Source organism: Haliotis rubra, unplaced genomic scaffold, assembly GCF_003918875.1.
Source record: "Haliotis rubra isolate DU_JTF1 unplaced genomic scaffold, ASM391887v1 Scf148, whole genome shotgun sequence".
Taxonomy (NCBI): domain Eukaryota; kingdom Metazoa; phylum Mollusca; class Gastropoda; order Lepetellida; family Haliotidae; genus Haliotis; species Haliotis rubra.
The window spans coordinates 1,601,130-1,621,332 of record NW_025765425.1 but is presented as its reverse complement, the minus strand read 5'-3'; the positions used below and the strand labels follow the sequence as shown (position 1 = coordinate 1,621,332).

The 20,203-nt window shown below is 38.7% G+C and overlaps 1 protein-coding gene across 6 annotated transcripts in view; it reads left to right on the top strand.

The window, feature by feature from the left end:
• Positions 1 to 20,203, top strand: part of LOC124269845 (formin-binding protein 1-like) — an 88,097-nt gene that overhangs the window by 60,447 nt on the left and 7,447 nt on the right. For 3 of the 6 annotated variants that reach the window (XM_046704885.1, XM_046704887.1, XM_046704891.1), the window contains 7 exons: positions 9,297 to 9,444; positions 9,839 to 9,901; positions 10,971 to 11,075; positions 11,501 to 11,629; positions 13,013 to 13,159; positions 13,775 to 13,990; positions 15,338 to 15,358. In XM_046704885.1, coding sequence (XP_046560841.1) covers positions 9,297 to 9,444; positions 9,839 to 9,901; positions 10,971 to 11,075; positions 11,501 to 11,629; positions 13,013 to 13,159; positions 13,775 to 13,990; positions 15,338 to 15,358 — 829 coding nt within the window. Of the gene's footprint in view, positions 1 to 9,296; positions 9,445 to 9,838; positions 9,902 to 10,970; positions 11,076 to 11,500; positions 11,630 to 13,012; positions 13,160 to 13,774; positions 13,991 to 14,996; positions 15,006 to 15,337; positions 15,359 to 15,453; positions 15,469 to 20,203 lie in introns of all 6 variants that reach the window. The other 3 variants (XM_046704886.1, XM_046704888.1, XM_046704889.1) reach the window with 3 other exon arrangements.

Below are 20,203 nucleotides of genomic sequence, written 5' to 3'. Positions count from 1 at the left end.
GACCACCAGATGTAGGTTGTCAGGCATGAATGAAGATCTTGCTGAAGATCAAATCTACTCTACAAAACTCTACAAACTCGTTTGATAGTCAATCTTGATTCAACTTTCAAAATAAGTGAAAATGGAAAATTCTGCGGGTATTCTGCATGAAAATGTGTTTTTCTGCATCAAAAGGTAATTTCTGCAATTTATTCTGCAACCACGGAATCGTGGAATCCAGGAGGAACTGTTGTTATGTGGCTGAAATATTGCTGTTGGGACATTAAACTGTAACTCACTCACTCTAATAACAGGGTCATTTACTCCAGATGATCAGAACAAGACATTTTGCATTTTTAAAATTTTATTATTATCAAGTTGGAATGGTAGTGATTGACTAAAAAGCTTTAAAACTTTGTTGAGAAACAAACCCATTTAACTATACATTTGTCAACTGCTTTGAAAATCAGAAATAATTGGTTTTAACAAGAAAGATTTTTCAGTTGTTAGGAAGATAGTGTGGAAAATCAACTGCCATGTCAAGATGACCTTTAAGATCAAATAATACACTGAAACAGTCAAGGGATTTCTTTGTTGTATCTAAAGGTTTCTGTCACCTATATTCCTTTGAAGAATTCATTATGACTTTCAAGTTGAATGTCACTTCACAAGGGACCAATCTAATGGAATCAGTAGACTTCTTCCAGAGGGAAACTAAGCCAGTATCCTTGGCAGATTTATGGCCCAAAACACTGCAGTTTTATCGATGGTCTCGTCTGTTCCAATGTATTGATCACAAGTTCAACAATTAGCTGAGTCAATCGGATGGCAGGAACAACACCATTTTCAACCTGATTGGGTTGCTTTATTAAAGATTAGACATTTTATAGACAGTGCCAATAACATGACAGATTTCCGTGGTCATGCAGAAAAGTGGTGGTCGGTGCTTTGAGATATGGGCCTTGAGTCTGAGCATTTCGTATCGACCACATGTAATGGTGACATAATACTACAAGGTAACAAAGCTGCGAGATATTGACACAACGTATTATACAATCTGTTACCAAGCCTTAATTTGAAATCCATGTCAGATCACATCAGTAAGATTGGAAAGTGTTATGTACAAGGATAGTTCAGTGTGAGGGACCACACAAAATGCCAAGGGATGTTCGGATGATAGGAAATCTTTGTCTGACACAGTGATATAACTAAAATTCTTTTTTTACTTAACACAGTTGACTTGCTTATACTGTTTTAGATCATTTAAAGACAGTTCCATAGAGACATTGATAAACAAGCTGTTCAAACTTCAATAGGTCTCATTAGGTGTCATAGAAATTACTGGTATTTATTCCTTTTACCCTTCTGTTTTCCATAGCGAAAATGTAATACCAAAAGGACCATTTGGAATCATTCTGTAAATATTTATCCATATTGTTGGAGCAGGGTGCTAAATATGGCATATATTCAATGCCTTTGGGGTGTCAATTGACCATAAGAAAAGTATAGTATATTTAGTACACAATACACTAGGCTGTAACGATGCATCAAATTATCAATGGATTGTAATTGTTGAGTCTCCGATAGCAATTAATCGATGGTAGAAAAGAAAAACTATCGATGCATCGATAGTATGTGTGTGACTATTGATACAATTTAATGATTTACTTCCGTTGATAGATGCGCAGTGCAAAATTCAGGATGTTTAGGCTCAGACTTGCAGCTTCATTGAGTTTATGTTTTAACTGTTTACTTGATCTGGGTTTTAAGTTTCTTGTCAGTTATTAAAAGAGACTGAAACTACTTCGACTTTTTTTATTTCATATAATCTATACATTCATTTAGGAATTTAGGAATTCATTTATGACTTCAAATGAGACAATTCGAGGAGAGAAAAGCTATTGCAGTAATATCGCAATAGTATGTTGCAATAGACTTTCTCTATCACAATAGTTGTTTCCCCTTCAATAGTCACCCCTACAATACACACACCCCATGCTGCACATACTCGACACTGCACATACCCAACACACAGGGTAAGACAGTGCCAATAAATCCCTTAGTCTGAAAGTAGTAAAATTCCAGGGGACTCACTAAGTTGCTGCTACCAAAATTTAGCTAATTAACCTGTGTCATTAGAGCAGCAAGCTAGCTAGATTTCACTAGGGGTGAAACGGTATGCTGTTACAACAGTACGGTATGTATTGCAGTACAAGGCCTTCAATTCAGTCCATTTCAGTTCGGTAAATGAGATCTGATCATCAACCCTTACATTGTTTAATAACATGTGAAAAAAACCACCATAATCTTTGTTATTTTGAATGAACAAAAGTGTCATTTTTTTACTAGATAGAAATGACGGAAATACCGAATTTTCTTATTGCAAACGGTATACCGGACTGAAGGCAAAATACCGCGGTTCTACTATGCCGTTTCACACCTAGATTTGACCAATGGTGTCTCTACACTGGACACCAGACAACTGCCCTCTGCACATGGCAAAACCACACCCCACGCATCCCCTCTTCTCAGAGACAGAATTATTCTGTTTCCGAGTACTGGCGATGACACAACTAAATTAGCTGTTACAGCCTAATGGTATGGACGACAACAGATTGCCAGCAGATGGGTTGCTACTCATTCAGTATTGATATGTTTGCTTTATGGATTATTCAAACATAAAATTGGCACTTAACACCTCATGTTAGTGTGGCTCAGAGACTTGTTAACTGAGGCAGATCTTCTGATGTACAGTACATCTTGATGTATTGGTAGTACTTATTGTTAGATGTATGACAGAGAGTGTTAACTGAGGCAGATCTTCTGATGTACAGTACATCTTGATGTATTGGTAGTACTTATTGTTAGATGTATGACGTTCTATATTTATTATATACCCCCTTATCTTGCATTAATCTGTTACTTAATAAGTAGAACCGGCAGGGGTTCAATACGGAATTTGACCACGTCATCCATATTTCACCCCTGTATTACTATCCTAAGTTTACATGGGTATATAGTAAATGGCAGGGACTCATTCACTGATACAGGAAGTGTTATGATGTACATCTAGGTGTGTTAGTAACACAGGGGGTCAGGTGTCACTGTGTGGCCTACTGCTGATCACAGTAGGATAGACACAGTACCTCTCCCTCCCATCATGCAGTGAATCACTGAGTGCACTTGTCCTGTTCAATACCATGTAGAATGGAATCACAGGCATGGCCGGTCAGATAATGATACCTTGTAAAATTTGTGTATATGGTAGTGGCACCAAGCCAATGATTAGTCATGATAGCCGGTAAGAAGGTTATATGGCACATAAAAATGGTCTGACATATTGCTTTGCATAATCACTGGCTACACCAAGAATTAACATATGTTATATTGGGATTACACTTTCTTACTAAGTCACAGTGGCTGAGCGGGTTAGGCAGCTGACTGTGTGCTGGCGATTAGGTGCTTGACTCTGAGGGTGTGGGTTCGAATCCCGCATGGGATTCAACCCAACAAAAAGTACTAGAATCTGTACTTTTCTAAGAAAGTATAATCTCAAATATAACATATATTACATTTGACCACTTTCTAAAATGTCTTGTGTAATTACACCAAGAAGGATGTTTTTTTTCCTGTATCGGTTGCAAATTGGAAAAGCATCCTCTCATAAAGACTTTGAAATAGTATGTGCTGTCGTTACATGCAGTTGATATCAAATATGATTCTTAAATTGTTGTCATGTTCAAAGCAATGGATATCTGTTGGCAGTTGTTATCATCTCATTTATGACAATACACAGCGAGGGTTGTAGTGAAAATGTAGCTCCCATACAGAAGACCATTGATAACTGTACAGTTGTTTAGATATGCAGTTCAACTACATCAACTTTGTCATCCGAATGAACATACTAAACCTATTGTAAAGTTCAACTTTCCCACGTAGAGTACAGTTACACTAAGAAAGGGGCGTGTCACTGTGGTCATGGTCTTCTGGCCTGGAATTTGACACCATGGAGTGAGTGACCACAGGTGGCTTACCTGTGACAGCTACATACGCTGAGGATCAGCACGTACTCTTGCCTCATTATGTCACCTGTTGTGTGTACTTTTGAAGTTGGTAATGGGAGAAAATGTGAAACAGTTGATGGTGAACATTGTTAATATGAAAACATCTGTTGACCTTCTTACCCATTGGTCTCTGTCAACATATATGTTTAATATAAGGCCATTTTATTTCCTTGTTTGCAGACATGCCTTCCCACAGTTTCTCTCCTGCCTCTTATAATAATAATAGTGTATACTTATATCGACTTCACACACTTGGTGCATGCTCCAAGCAAACACATTGCTACCAAGCATTATATATTATTGTAAACCAAAAGTCACTGTGTTCTTTAATCTGATTGGTAGAAAAACGTGATCAAATGGTATTCGATTCCCGGGAATTCGCTGTGTATTGATACATACAAACATCGCTCACACCATTGTATTGTTACGTCGTCAGCTGTGATGACGTCATTAAAATCATATTGTGACGTAAAGTCCGAATGACGTCACAAATGAGCAGGTCCAGATGCTACCATGGGAGACAGCCGAAACGGCCGGCTGATGACATTTCACTGCTGTACCCGTACTCGATGTCAATGAGTGCAGTGCAATGAGTGAAGCACTCAATAACACCCGGAAATTGGTCAACACATGATGTTTATCTCCTAAATATTACCCAGGTCAAAGGATTATTCACTAAAAACAATTTATCATCACCCACAACTCAAGCTGCATGTCAGAACCTTAACAGTTACATTACTATCCCATCCTCCTGGGTACCCATTTACAGTGGGGCGAACTGAGGCTTGTCATACTGGCAATGGTGAGGCAGCCTACTGGTTAAAACAAGCGTGTGTTACACTGAAGGCATGGGTTTGATTCCCCTTCCAGGTACAATATGATACAATCTGTTATCCCCACTGTGATATAACTAGAACAATGCATTCATCATACTGACCAAAAACCTTATAAACAATAGATTCCCAGACCTTGTCTGGTATGTTTGAACAGCCAATAGGTGTATAACACCCATATCATGTCAGCTGCAGTCAACCAGAAACAGCTGACATGGGTTTGTGTGTAGAAGATGCCTCCTTCCTCCTCTGTGTTAGGCCAGATAGTCATCCTAGCTGTGTGCCTTCTACATTATTACCAACCTCCTGGCTATGATAAGAAACAGCTGGTGAACCTGGCCTTCGACTTCAGTGCATTTTCTACACCGGCAGTGTATGCAATCATAAACAGCAATGTAATCCTGTTTATCTAGTGTAGTAGGCTGGTGATTAGGCAATGCTGGGTTCTTTCTCCCTCTTTGTAGATTGTTTTCATATTGAATACAAGGGCTTTAGGTTTTAGGCTGTGATGGTTTAATCAGGCTAAGTGTACATGTCACAGAGGAGGTACCTGATAATTACAGGAACACGCAACGCCTTGAAACATTGGCCCAGTGGAGTGAGTGAGTGAGTATGGTTTTACGCCGCCTTTAGCAATATTCCAGCAATATCACGGCGGGGGACACCAGAAATGGGCTTCACACATTGTGCCCATGTGGGGATTCAAACCTGTGTCTTCAGCGTGACGAGCGGACGCTTTAACCACTAGGCTACCCCACCACCCCCTTGGCCCAGTGGAGGTGTTGGTATAGGTTTTCAGTATTTGTATGGTATTTGTTGTGTCATGTATTTGTTCTATACTTGCTAATCTTTAGATTGGGTGATCAGAATGGTTTTTAGATGTGACTCTTCTTCACAAGCTCAGTAATTATATCCTGAAGAGGTTTATTCCAATAACATTTCATCTTCCGATTTGGGTAGGGGATCTTAGGAACAAATCCAGTTTAAGAACTCGTCCCAAGCACAGCTTGTCAAGAGAGCTAACCCAGCTGGGACCATCAGCTGGGACCACTGGTTTCTCTAACCTTCCATTAGTGGCTTGCAGATGACCAGTCTAAGTAAGCTTAGGCTCAGTATTATTTCTTACACTGCTATACTGAGTCTAACAAACCCTAGTAGAAGGTCACGTCAGCTTACACCTTTTAAATTGACCAATCAGAACACAGCTTACAAATCATGAAAGTTGACATTTGCATATACTGTTTGAACTTTTACCTCAGAACATTTGTACTCAAACGATTCCGAATGCTATTTCCGCATGATCGATTCCAAGTGACACGCCATTTTGTAAGTCCTGCCCAACCCTAAATAGACGCCATTGTCTGATTTGTTGTATCTGTTTGGCCATCTCGCGTTTGATTGGACGCGACCTTCTACTAGGTTTTGTTAAACTCAGCATAGCAGTGTAACGAATAGTACTGAGCCCAAGTTTACTCAGACAGGCAGAAATTTAGTGGAAGCCGCTGTGGATGAGTTGTCTAGGCATCTGACTTTGTGTGCTGGCAATTAAGTGCCTGACTCTGAGGGTGTGGGTTCGAATCCCGGATGGGACTCAACCCGACAAAAGTACTAGAATCTGTACTTTACTAAGAAAGTGTAATCATTAAATATAAATCATTAAATGTTACATTTGACCACTTTAGTAGTCATGTCATGCTTAGCAATAACTGTGTCAAGTATACAGTGAAAACAATGATACAGTCTCATTTTTCATACCAAAGTTCATAATAATGCAGACCTGGTAATGGTCATGGTTATTGTTATCCCCCGCAACGCGTTTGTGGTAGTGTCTTTCCTTCGAGTCATGGGTATTAAAATGACCTGGCCCCATGCAGCAAGTTTGCGCATGCGGACAAGGCCCATTAAAATGGACTCGTGCGTCGTCGTAAAGTCCCTGCGTCGTCCGTATGCGTATTTGTCTTTTCCAGAGCAGAACTCTAAAAGCGTTCAATATTTCTTCACCAAACTTGGCACATACATTGATCTGGTGGTGTACTGGTGCCTTTTGGTAGTTTTGGAATTCTGAATAAAATATTTTTGGCATTTCCATGGCAACAAGTTTGACTTAGACTGAAATTGGTGGTAGTGCTCTTTTCCGGAGCAGAACTCTAAAACCGTTCACTATTTCTTCACCAAACTTGGCACATAGATTGGTCTGGTGGTGTACTGGTGCCTTTTGGTAGTTTTGGAATTCTGAATAAAATATTTTTGGCATTTCCATGGCAACAAGTTTGACATAGACTGAAATTGGTGATAGTGCTCCTTTCCGGAGCAGAACTTTAAAAACCTTTCAATGCTCTCCTTCCACTTTTCTATATACATACCTAAATATTAGACATAATCATAACTCGTAGACATAATCATGAAGAGTATTTTGCCATTGCGGGGGATATTGATGACTTTTTTCTTCTTGTTAATATTGGAGGAATTATGAAGACAATCCTTCTCTACTGACATCCCACCTGTGTAGATGTAGCCAGTATCAATAGCTGCCCCAGTGAGTTTATATCATTCCTACCTGGCTTTATCTATGGAACTCCACATGAACCACTCCGTCCCACCTATGTAAAGTTGTGTTGCCTGGCAACTGTCTGGAGGTGTTGGATGTTACCCCCTTGCTTACAGGTGGATTGCATCCCCTCTATATACCTGAGACTGAGAGCCAGATAGGGCCTCTGTCTTTATCTCATGCTGTACTGCTTTATCACTACAGCTCCAGTCTGTTCGGATGTAAAACTGTTTAGACATGTCATGCTGGATAGGGGAAACTTATCTTACTTGCAGGGAATGAAGACCTCAGCCATATACTAGTTGTTGGAAAACTGGTCTTACTTGACAGGGAATGAAGACCTCAGCCATATACTAGTTGGGGGAAAACTGGTCTTACTTGGCAGGGAATTAAGACCTCAGCCATATACTAGTTGGGGAAAAACTGGTCTTACTTGCGGGGAATGAAGACTTCAGCCATATGCTAGTTGGAGGGAAACTGGTCTTACTCGACAGGGAATGAAGACCTCAGCGAGATACTAGTTGTTGGAAAACTGGTCTTACTTGACAGGGAATGAAGACCTCAGCCATATACTAGTTGGGGGAAAACTGGTCTTACTTGGCAGGGAATTAAGACCTCAGCCATATGCTAGTTGGAGGGAAACTGGTCTTTCTCGACAGGGAATGAAGACCTCAGCGAGATACTAGTTGGGGGAAACATATCTTACTTGGCAGGGAATGAAGACTTCAGCCATTTCATGCTTGTTGGGGACTAACTGGTCTTACTTGGCAGGAATGAAGACTTCAGTCATATACTAGTTGGGGGAAAACTGGTCTTACTTGCCAGGGAATGAAGACCTCAGCCATATACTAGTTGGGGGGAAACTGGTCTTACCCGCCAGGGAATGAAGACCTCAGCCATATACTAATTGGGGGGAAACTGGTCTTACTCGGCAGGGAATGAAGACCTCAGCCATATACTAGTTGGGGGAAAACTGGTCTTACTTGGCAGGGAATGAAGACCTCAGCCATATACTAGTTGGGGGGAAACTGGTCTTACTTGCCAGGGAATGAAGACTTCAGCCATATGCTAGTTGGAGGGAAACTGGTCTTACTCGACAGGGAATGAAGACCTCAGCGAGATACTAGTTGGGGGAAACATATCTTACTTGGCAGGGAATGAAGACTTCAGCCATTTCATGCTTGTTGGGGACTAACTGGTCTTACTTGGCAGGAATGAAGACCTCAGCCATATACTAGTTGGGGGAAAACTGGTCTTACTTGCCAGGGAATGAAGACCTCAGCCATATACTAATTGGGGGCAAACTGATCTAACTTGGCAGGAAATGAAGACCAGCCATATACTAGTTGGGGGAAACATATCTTACTTGGCAAGAAATAAAGACTTCAGCCATATACTAGTCGGGGGAAACATATCTTACTTGGCAAGAAATGAAGACTTCAGCCATGTCATACTGGTTGGGGGCAAACTGGACTTACTTTAAAGGCAAGAAAGACATCTGTGCCATGCTGGTTGAGGGAAAACTAGTTATACTTATGGAGATTGAAGGCTTCAGCAATATCATGCATGTTATGATAAGAACTGGTCTATCTGTAAAAGTCTACCTTGTCATGCTGGTTGAGGGAAAACTGATTCTAATTATGAAGATAGAAGGCTTCAGACATGTCACACTAATTTTTTGGGGGGAGGCAAATTGTCCTATTTTCAGGTAAAGAAGACTTGAACTTTTTTGTCTTGGTTCGTGGGGAACTGTTCCAGATGTATACTATTTCATGCTGGTTGAGGAAATTAGTCCTACTTTACATATATAATAAGTAAGGTAATCAGAGCATATTTGACAACATGTAACTAATCCATGAGTTTGTGTTGCAGGTTTTCGTGGTCACGGGCGTTTGTGGACATGGTGAAGGAGCTGCACGACATCGCTGGGCAGCATGAGATGGTGGCCGAGAACCTACAGGGCACTGTCTTTAAAGACCTGCAAGGCCTCATCACAGAGCTCAGGCAGGAGAGGAAAAAGGTGACTACATGATTCAGTCTTAGGGGCTTTAGGGCAAGCCTAATGGTTAAAACATGGACTTGTTAATGCCGAAAACACCAGTTTGATCATGTGTGTTTCTGGATTTCTCCACCATGTTGTTGCTGTAAAACCCTACTCGCCCAGCCTTTCAAATGTTTCAGATTATTATTTTACAGCAAAGTTAGATATAATCCAAATTGAGAACTCCTTATGTCTGAACAAGACATTAAGCACCTTAAAACATATTCTTTACCCATTACACACATAAAAAGATGTCGTAATAGAAGTGTTTTGGATAAAGTATACAAAGACATTGGAATAGATTTGTCAAAGGTGAAGTTACCCATCGTTTAGCTCCTGCAGGTTGTTCATGGGTGTTTGTTTATCATTTCAGCATTTGCATGAAGGAACAAGGATTCAAGATGCACTTAAACAATCATACCAACAGTTAGATAAGGTGAGATATAGGATCTGTCTGAAGGGAGACCTGAACAAGGGGAGACAATTAGGGGTGCTTTAGGTGATACTGGGCAGGAGAGTTTGCTTTGTATCAGCTGATCAGTTATTATATTGCATGCAAATCTGACATAATTAAGCATTTCTTTGAAATTTTAATATATAGAGAATACTACACGAGGTCTCATTACATACGCATTATACGAAACTCGTGACCTTCCTATTCGCGAGGTCAGATACCATAGGAAGGTCACGAAGTTCAGATAATGCGTATGTAATGAGACCGAGTGTGGTATTTTATTTATTACCCACGCCTTACATGCATTAAATTGACAAAATAGCGTATTTTTGTTATTTTTATGGTTTCAAACCGAAACCGGGTTCATAAAGAGGTTGCGGAAGAGTTTGTGTAGTACAATATTTGCATGACGTCACACTGTAATGACGTCACTGCCTAGGTAACCGACGTCACGATGCATGTCAGTTGCCATCGCGACGTACAGCCTCCTACAGTAAACTACTCCGTAGCACCCCGTTTCTTGGTTTGCAGTTGCTTCATTCGGCTAACATCACTGGTGGAAACATTGCGTTTATGTTTTTCGACGGATATAATGTCTCAGTTCGACTCATAATTAAACAGCAACACGGCAACGTTCGCAATGTTTACATTCCCACAATGCATTTAAGTTGTAGAATGAATGAATTCACGTGTTTGTTAAGAATTAGAAAATAGTTAATCAGAATGTGACCTAATTGAGAGGTCATCGGTTATCCAATCAAATCGTTAGAATCTCAGGTCAAGTCGTTACGACACAGGTCAACGCGATACGTCACTCGTGTGACGTACGAGATTAGTATGCAACTACCCATACCTTGACCACGTGGGTAATAAAGATAAATATGACATTATCATCATGTGTACTGATTGTTCTCAAATAAAGAAATGTTCCCTGTAATGTCTGATATAAACATATGTTGTGTACTGCTTCAGAGGTACAAGAATAACTGGTACTTATCTATATTTAATGGTTACATGTACATGATGGTGACATTATTTCTGAACATTTCAGTCAAAACGACAGTATGAACGGGCTTTCAAAGACAGTGAAAAGGCTCTAGACAATTACAGGAAGGCTGATGCGGACATTAACTTATCCAGAGCTGAAGTTGAAAAGGTAATTATCACACTCTGGGTCTGTCCTCTGTCAGTGGATCTTGACTTCAATACAGGGCTGTGTTCAAGGATGGTGTGGTAGTGTAACTGTTTCCTTGTTTCAGTGTTGGCTGTGGGTTTGGTTCTGAAATGGTATATAGAAAGCAATTTTCCCCTATTCTTGGCTATGGCTAAAAGCGAAAGATTATTAATTTTAATATTTACTGACAATTTGCCTGTAGAGACTTGCAATTTTCCCCCCTTCTATGATATTCCTGAAATATGGCTAAAGCAATATATTAATACTTCTAATATATACTGAAATTGTGACCATAGATGCTTTAAGGCTCATGGACTGTGAAGTATTTTTCACAGACTGTAGAGAAATATCGACTGTTGTAAGTTGGTACGTAATTGTACTCCATGCTTTGTTGCTTTGCTTTTCAGCATCGAATTGTGATGAATGCGAAGGCTTCTCAATGTGAGGATTGCAAGAACGAGTACGCTGCCCAGCTCCAGCAGACCAATACTCACCAGAGAGAGTATTATTCCGGCAGCATGCCACAAGTATTTCAGGTAGGAACCCACCTTAACCATTTCATAACGCATGCAGTTTCTTCAAGAAAACACCTTTTGTGTCCCTCCTGACAGCACGTTTTCAAAGGTATCCTTGCGTTAAAATGTTCTTAGGCCTAAAAAAAATGTGGTTCCGATTACCTGACCGACCCTTGAATTCTGGTGCCGACCCTATTTTTTTAAGTGGTATGAATAATATAAGCTTTCAGATACCATTGTTTTTTCCTGGCACCAACAGACATCAGTCATTCTGACAGAGGAAGTCCACATGATTGCCGCAAGCTTGATTAAAAAAACAATTACACATTGATAAATGTGTTATTAGTTTGTACTCTACTTCTAAAAAAAATATGTAAAAAAAAATCCTACCTACCTACCCTAAATTTTAAAGAGGTGTAATCGGAACCACAACATTTTTTATCCCCCGCCGCACGTTTAGTGCGAAGCGGGGGATATAGTATTAGGCTCCATCCGTCCGTCCGTACGTACGAATTGGAATATCTTAAGAACCGTTGACTAGATTCTTTTCATATTTGGTACCTAGGTTCATCACAGTATAAGAAAGGCCCAAGTCAGGTTTGATGACCTTGACCTTCATTTCAAGGTCACAAGGGGACTTTAACGTTTACCTGCATGTTAAGCTATCTCAAGAACCCTTCACTGGATTTTTTTCATATTTGACACCAAGCTTCATCCAGGGAAGGCGCAGGGCCCAGTCGATTTTGGTAACCTTCACTTTATTTTCAAGGTCACAGAGACACTTTGAAGATTTCAGCATGTTAAATTGCATGTTAAGAAAGTCATCAAGATATCGCAAAAAATATTCACTGGATTTTCTTCATATTTGACACCAAGCTTCATCTAGGTAAGGCCCAGGGCTCAGTCAATTTTGGTGACCTGCACATAATTTTCAGGGTCACGATGACACTTTGAAGATTTCAGTATGTTAACCTGAATTGTCAGCAAGATATTTCAAGAACGGTTCACTGGATTTTCTTCATAGACTTTCAAGACTTCCCTTGAATGTTTTTCAATAACCAATTTCTTTAGTACTATTTTTGCAAATTCATACACAAAGACATTCATGTCAAGGTCAAAGTCAGTCTTGAAAGTATTTGTGTGTTTGAACAACTAAAGAGCAAGATATCAAGAGAGGTTAACTGGTCATGTTTTTGTTGACATTTAACTTCATCTTAAACTTTCATTACTTTATAAGTTTGATTTGATAATTTGCGGCGGGGGATTATGTCACCTTAGTGACAATGCTTGTTTTATTTGACCTTAGTACGTAAAGGTCCAGGTTAGAATTGATCATCAGTAACCCATGCTTGTCTGTTTTCTTATTTTCACAGAAAACTACAAGCTTATTTGTGTGTGTTTCAGAATTTACAAGATATGGACGAGAGAAGAGTCAACCGCCTACAGGCCGCTATAGGTCAGAGTGCGGAGGCTGACAGGAACGTCATCCCCATCATCAACACCTGCATCGACGGCATGCAGAAGGCTGCAGCAGCCATTGATGCAAAAGAAGTGAGAATTCACTTCATCCATGCATGTAGTGTTGAGAAGTTGCTCGTAGAGAGGGTTTTATTTATGCTGAACTAGGAAGTAGACACTAAACTTCATGATTTTTAATTAATTGTTACAATTTTGACCTCAAAATTTATGTATTCTGTTTATCTTCCTCCAAATTATAAAATTTGATTTATTTACATACAGAAATATCACAGAAATCAAAGTGTTAATACACTTATTATTTAAAGCTTTCCAGTGCTGACCAATGAAAACCATACTTTCAGTTGTCTTAGTGCTAAAATATCCATGACTCACTGATACAAGGTTTCTGATTGGTCATAATACTCATAATACTGCCGACACTTCACTTACTTCTCGGCATAATGACATTGTCAAAGGAAAACCCACCTCATGTTACCGTTAACATTACATTAGATTAAGCTACAGTCACAGACTGCCACAGCTGTGTGACTGGACTATTGCTCACTGGTGTCCAACAATATTCCACACAGTCCTCCCTCACTACTAAGGTTCCTGTTGAGAATGAAGATGAACAAATGGTGTCTCCAGCTGAGATGGCAACCTTGGGATGTACGAGACTCATCACTCACTGTTCTTTTACTTTTCCAGGATTCAAAGTTGGTTATCGAGAGGCACAAGTCAGGGTTTCAGGTCCCCAGTGACATTCCATTCGAAGATCTGAGCAACATGCAGGCCACAGAAAACTCGAACCACTCCACACCAAAATCAGCGCCTTCAGACATGAAAAATACGTACAAGACATCCACTGTCTCTGGCAAGAGTCGGAAACGAGGGGGAATATTTGGTTTATTTCAGTCGTCAAAGGTAGGTCATGTTGAGATTGTTGTTCTCTCTACTAACATATTGGTCATTTTGGATTAGAATATTAATAGGAATGTGCTCTGTTGCGTTTTAGGAAGAACATTATTACCAACAGAACTAAGGGAATGATACATTTAGATCAGTTGGTCATACAGATCAGTAAGTAAGTCTTATTCTCTATATGTGTGAATCACTAGAAAAAATGTTTTTAGGATTTGAAGAACAGCAAAACTTTGTAACGTGCATGTATTGTTCCCTTATCTCGTGTTGGTAGTACTGATACATTTCAAGATGGTTTTTTAACTATTAAAGGGTGAGGTATTATTGTTATATTGTGATTTAACTGGGGAGGGGGAATTAATTCTGTTTACCACAATGTTTGTTTTACTTTTGAATTTACTGTAGTAAGTGTTTACCAAAGTGTATTTGTAGATTTGTAGTGCTAATGTTCTTAAATATATATAGGCATATTTGTAGAATTGTACAATGAAATATATATAGGCATATTTGTAGAATTGTACAATTAAATATCTATAGGCATATTCGTAGAACTGTACAATTAATATATATATAGGCATATTTGTAGAATCGTACAACTAAATATATCTTGGCAGCCATATGTCACTAACCCAAGCTAGACTGTGTGTTGCATTGGCTGTTAGGCTAGACGATATACGTCCAGCTTGTGCTGTAGACACTGTGTGGTATGCACTTGATGTATTTGACGACTTCTTGCATATTTACTCTTGACCAACTCTATCATGTGTAAAGTGAGATATTTTTCATGCACAGTTTATTCTAGGTGTTCTCTTCCTTTTTATTTTTTTTTTTTAAATGTTTGTGGGGGTGTAAAGGAGTCATTCCTGCAGATACGACATTCTTGTCCTCAGTATTTTTCATTATTTCCAGTTTGAAATATTTAAATAAGGGGGTGTCCAGGTTTGTTTGTGAAAAATTATTTGTCTTTTAAAAGATTAACTCATGATTTCTTTGTTAACTGTTGCTGCAGAAATCTCAGGTCTGTTTAATGGCAGTTAGACTAGATGTTGGATGTCACTGAAGCTCCTGAGTTAGATCAGTTGTCAGACATATATCATCATCCTTCATGATCTGTTTTGTCCTTCAACAGCACGTTCATCACATCAATTTACGTGTATTCTCACACTTTCATGTGAACTCATGCAGCAGATCTTTCACCATTGTGCATTTCATGAATTCCATACATCTTTCCTGGCAACTGATTTAACTCAAGAGACGTATTAATGTTATGATGCTTCAAATTTTTTGTCAGGATATATTCTTTTCAATTTGAGTCCTTGGTGTCTGAATGTCTACCCAATTTGTTCGTAGGTTTCTCTTCGATGTTATTGTGTGAGTGTTAACAAACAACAGATTTCTCGGGAGAATTTCTTACCAAACTTTTTTTTCTAGCCAGTCATTATTATTTGTTTTTCCTCATGTTAAAGATCATTGGATTATTGGTATGTAAAGAATGCAGTCCTGTTTTCCATCCTGCATTTTAGTTTCCCTTCAGTTTCCCGTTTAGTGCCCAGTCCTATGTTTTCAGCATGGCATGAGTAGGTGTGTGACTTGTTGTCCTGCAAGCAGTGTCGGCCAGATGGGGAGGAAACCTTGCGTTCCATGTAACATTTACAACATCCAAATCATGTCATATTAATGTAGTTTCATAAATGTGCTTGTAAAAGCTATTACATTACCTTGATTAAACACCTGAGCAATAATTCTTTCAGACACTCATTACCTATTTAATCATAATGATATTAGCAGAGGGAATTCAGTGCATAAAAACTATCGTTTAATCTAGACTTATCAAGACTCAGTGTTTTATTGAGGAAATACAGTATATGGTAAACCACAGGTGATAACTTTATCAGATAAAGCTTTGAAATATAGTCATGCACCTGCAGAAGGTGATTTTTATATTAATATGTTGGCATAGTGACTCCATGGAACACTAAAGGGTCCTGCTCTTGTCCTGGCATTATTTTGGGTTATCTTTATCAAGGTGCATGGTCAGTTTGCTTTACAGATATATTTGTTTATTTCTGGTATTTGTGTATGTCATTTTTACATTGCTATTATTTTTCAGGATAAAGAATCGTTAATATAGCAACGTTTTACATTTATTTGGAAATATGGCTGAAACTGAGGTGTTTGTTTGGCACAGTTTTGTTTGACATGTCACCTATATCAGCACCTTGTCTGGCTCTACTTTGAATCAATTTGGATGATTTCATCAACACGAGACAATATCACCATTTCATTCTAATCGTATTTTCCCTTCACTGTAAGATGAATCCATCTGCTTTTATGGGTAGCTAGACCTGTCTCGTCAACTTGGTACAGTATGCCTTCAGACATGTTTCTATGAATTCAAACTTTGTTTTGATATGAAGACATTAGTGTTTAGTTAGTATAGCTTCATATAGAAACAGTTGAATACATATTGACATGGAAGGCTAGAGATGTTCATCCAAGCTAGATACTTTGTAACTGAAGGCTATCTGTGTATTTATTTTGTTTCTAGCTGTTATCGCAGTTACCCACAATCTCTACCACGGTAAATATGTCGCCCACCTCATATGTCTGTGTCACTGTCCGTCATCCGTCAGTCTCTCTCACTGGATCCTCTGCACTATGTCATAGACAAACAATGTATAATAACCGATCACAGTCACTTTACATAATAGCTGTTGTTTGCTCTCACAAACTAGGTATCATAAGTTCGAAGTTTCCAGAGTGTTACGTTTACAGTATTTGTTGGCTATGAAAAGTTTGAATTTAGAATTCAAATTGAAAAATAATTTCAATTTCAGAACTATCCTTTAGTCCAAATTCACAATGACATCATACAGGAAACTGAGATTTCAACATATGATGACTTTACATGCAGTAACTGTTATTCATGATAGGACAGCCTCCTCCTTCTTTTCAACCCAAATCCAATTTTGTTTAAAGTTCAAATTCTAAACAATAATCCCAGATACCCTGATACAAGTTTCCACCAATTCAACGCAATACATGATTATATACCCAGAGATGCCAACCCATACGATTTTATCGTATTCGTTACGAAAAAACATCACAAAATACGCGCCTACGATAGCAGTAAAAACATACAAATTTTAAAAAAAATACATTAAATTAAATGATCAAATGACATACATACCATACACAATAAATTTCAACCACAATTTATTCAGTATCAAGCTGTATGTGGATACTTAATACTGATTTAGGTGAGTACATTGTTAATAACAAGCTCTTAGAATATCTATATGTATTTTATTAAATATGAAAACCCTTTGGAAAAGGTAATACTAACTTTGGCCAAAAAATACTAATTTTTGCATCAGTTTTTGGCCAGAATACTAATTGAACTAAAGTAGGGTTGGCATCTCTGATATACCCCAGTATCATCTTGCAAATATGTGATACTAATATAGCTTAAAAATGTAATATATCACAGCCACATCACAGGTATATGCGATATGTCACAGGTTTATGCAATATGTCACATATAAACCCAGTGAATACGAACATTGATCCAAGTAAGCAGTGTCTATGATATCTTGTAGAATCCAGACCCAGGTGTCAGTATAGGCTTTGTAGATGATCATATCAGAATATGTTATTTCGGGTAAGACTGTGATAGACTTGAAAGTGCCCATCCCCTCCACTGAATCCTGAATACCGAATACCATCTTATTTTTCATCATGAGCCTCTTAAATACAGCTTAACACATATCTCAAAATTCACTCTCAGAAGGTGGAAAACAGATGAAAACCTTCATCGGCTACAGGTGTTTTACTGAAATTACTGAAAAAATATCCAGAAAAAATTGTAAAGGAAAGGAATATTTACAAGCACCTTTGTGTTTTAAAAAAATGTGTTCCATACAATACAATTTCTTTTGAGTGAGTGCCCCTTAAACAGTCCTCCACTTGTTGGTTGCCTCTTTCCGTACTCCATTGTTTTCCTGTGATATATATTTTAGAATTGTCCTTTCATGCCTGTGCAGAAATATTTTGATATGATGGTCTACTGGGCCTATGTCTTACTCAGTTTCTAGAGTTAGCCGATTCAACACACTGTGACAGTCTAGGATTAGTATAGTCAGTTTTCTACACCATGTCATGACTACAATTAGTTGTGTGGCAAATCTGCTCCACAGTTTCTTCTGTTGACTGTTTCACAAAGCAAATGTCGGAAATAGCCAAGTTGGCTTTTTCCTGTCAAATGATTACCAGAATTCACTTTTTAGGGCTCTGTAAAGTAACAATTGTGTGTGCATCCTTTTTGTGTGAAAGGAACAAATTCTATTTTCGTCAAATGTTTATAGCATGAAGACATTTGCTATGAAAAATGTCAGCAGAACAATTAATATGATTCAAATCTGAGGTAGCCATAGACTATTGGATCTGTGGTATATAATGTGATATTTACCTACCTGTCTGGTGTATATACAAGGGGAAATAATTTATCACACTGTGCTCTCTGAACATAGACTGATGAATCATCCAGAAATATTTGAAACATTCTTATGCCAGGAATGCATCTTCTACAACTCTATTTTATCAATGAAGATTGGTGACAAGTTCTAGTGACATAGTTTTCAAGATCCGATGTTTATGAAGCATGTAGGGCTATCAAATACACAAACACCAATGTTTGACTTAAGCTTCTTTGCAGAACAGCCCCAAGGAAATACATATATGTTTCTTTTGTTTAAACTGCAAGGAATAGAGTCAGAATTGATTAGGACATGTCAGTTATGTAGTCTTGTGGTGCTGTTGTTTATTTGAAATCTGGATTTTCACATTTGACAAAATCTTATAAATATTTGGAAGAAAAAGCTTCAGTATCTGATTGTCACTTTGGTTGGTCTATTTATGAAGAGCATATTTCTCCCTTGTACAACACCAGATGGAGATTTAACATGTATGGTCTGTGAAACTTTCTTAATCTTTGTCAAAGAGCACTTTAACAAACAGCACAGCATAATGAATAATCATTAGGAAAGTTTCACAGGTGGCATTTATAGTTGACAAGTTCCACAACTTGTGGGTCCCAGATGTACTTCCTTCAGTATGTAACCATGGTAACTGTCTTATAGAACATGTAGCAACTCTGTGGTGTCATCAGGAAAGTTGCATGACTGTCGACTATTGTATATAACAGGAAATTGTTCCATCAAAGCAGTGTTGGTACCGAAATATCAAGATTTATCTATGGAGAAAAATCATCCCAGTTGTCATATTTGCTAAATTTTCATCGTGAGATCATAGCCTGAACCTATATATTCTATGTCCTTTCCCACAAGCAATGTCAGCGTTATCACCATGTGTTTTATTATTATCTCCCCTTATTTCTCTGAACGAATGTTCGCTGAAACATGACAGCAGCAGCACTATTTTAGAAACAAGGAAGGAAAAGAAACAAGTTATTGTGTTGAGTTTGACCCATCTCCAACACTGTTTTGTGAATTATTAACCCAACTATTTCTGTTGTACATAACAACCATGATGACCTTGACCTGGATGTTGGTGCCGGGAACTCAAATTACGATCAGTGTTGTTCTAACATGACAGTCACTAATACAAAATGGCTGGACCCTGTGGGTGCATCTAAAACTATTTCCTGTCGCTGTGACTAATTCAGGGTCACCCACATGGAGATCTGTGTTAGAATTGTTTTCAGCAACCCATGATTGTCCTAAATGGCTGGTCAGGTTTGCTGGCTTGGTTGATGCACATAATTTTATCCCCACTGTGTAGGATTGTTCAACATGTCCATCATTGGATTTTCTGGTCAAGACTCACTTAGACTTACAGACCACTGTCAGAGAGGTGGAGTATTGATGAGAGCAGCTTTAAACAGCAAACAAACGAATGACCTGCCTCTGGACTGAAGTGGTCGGTCCTCCATTGTCTGGTGTCTTTGATACTCCATGACAAGCCTGGAGGGAGTTATAACAGAATCGTTTCAAAGTATCCTAGACCCATGAAGGTCCAGGTTAGAATATTGATCTTCAGTAACCCATGCTTGTCGTAAAAGGCGAACTTAACGGGATTGGGTGGTCAGGCTCGCTGACTTGGTTGACACATGTCATCGATTCCCAATTGCGCAGATCGATGCTCATGCTGTTGATCACTGGATTGTCTGGTCCAGACTCTGTTATTTACAGACCGCCG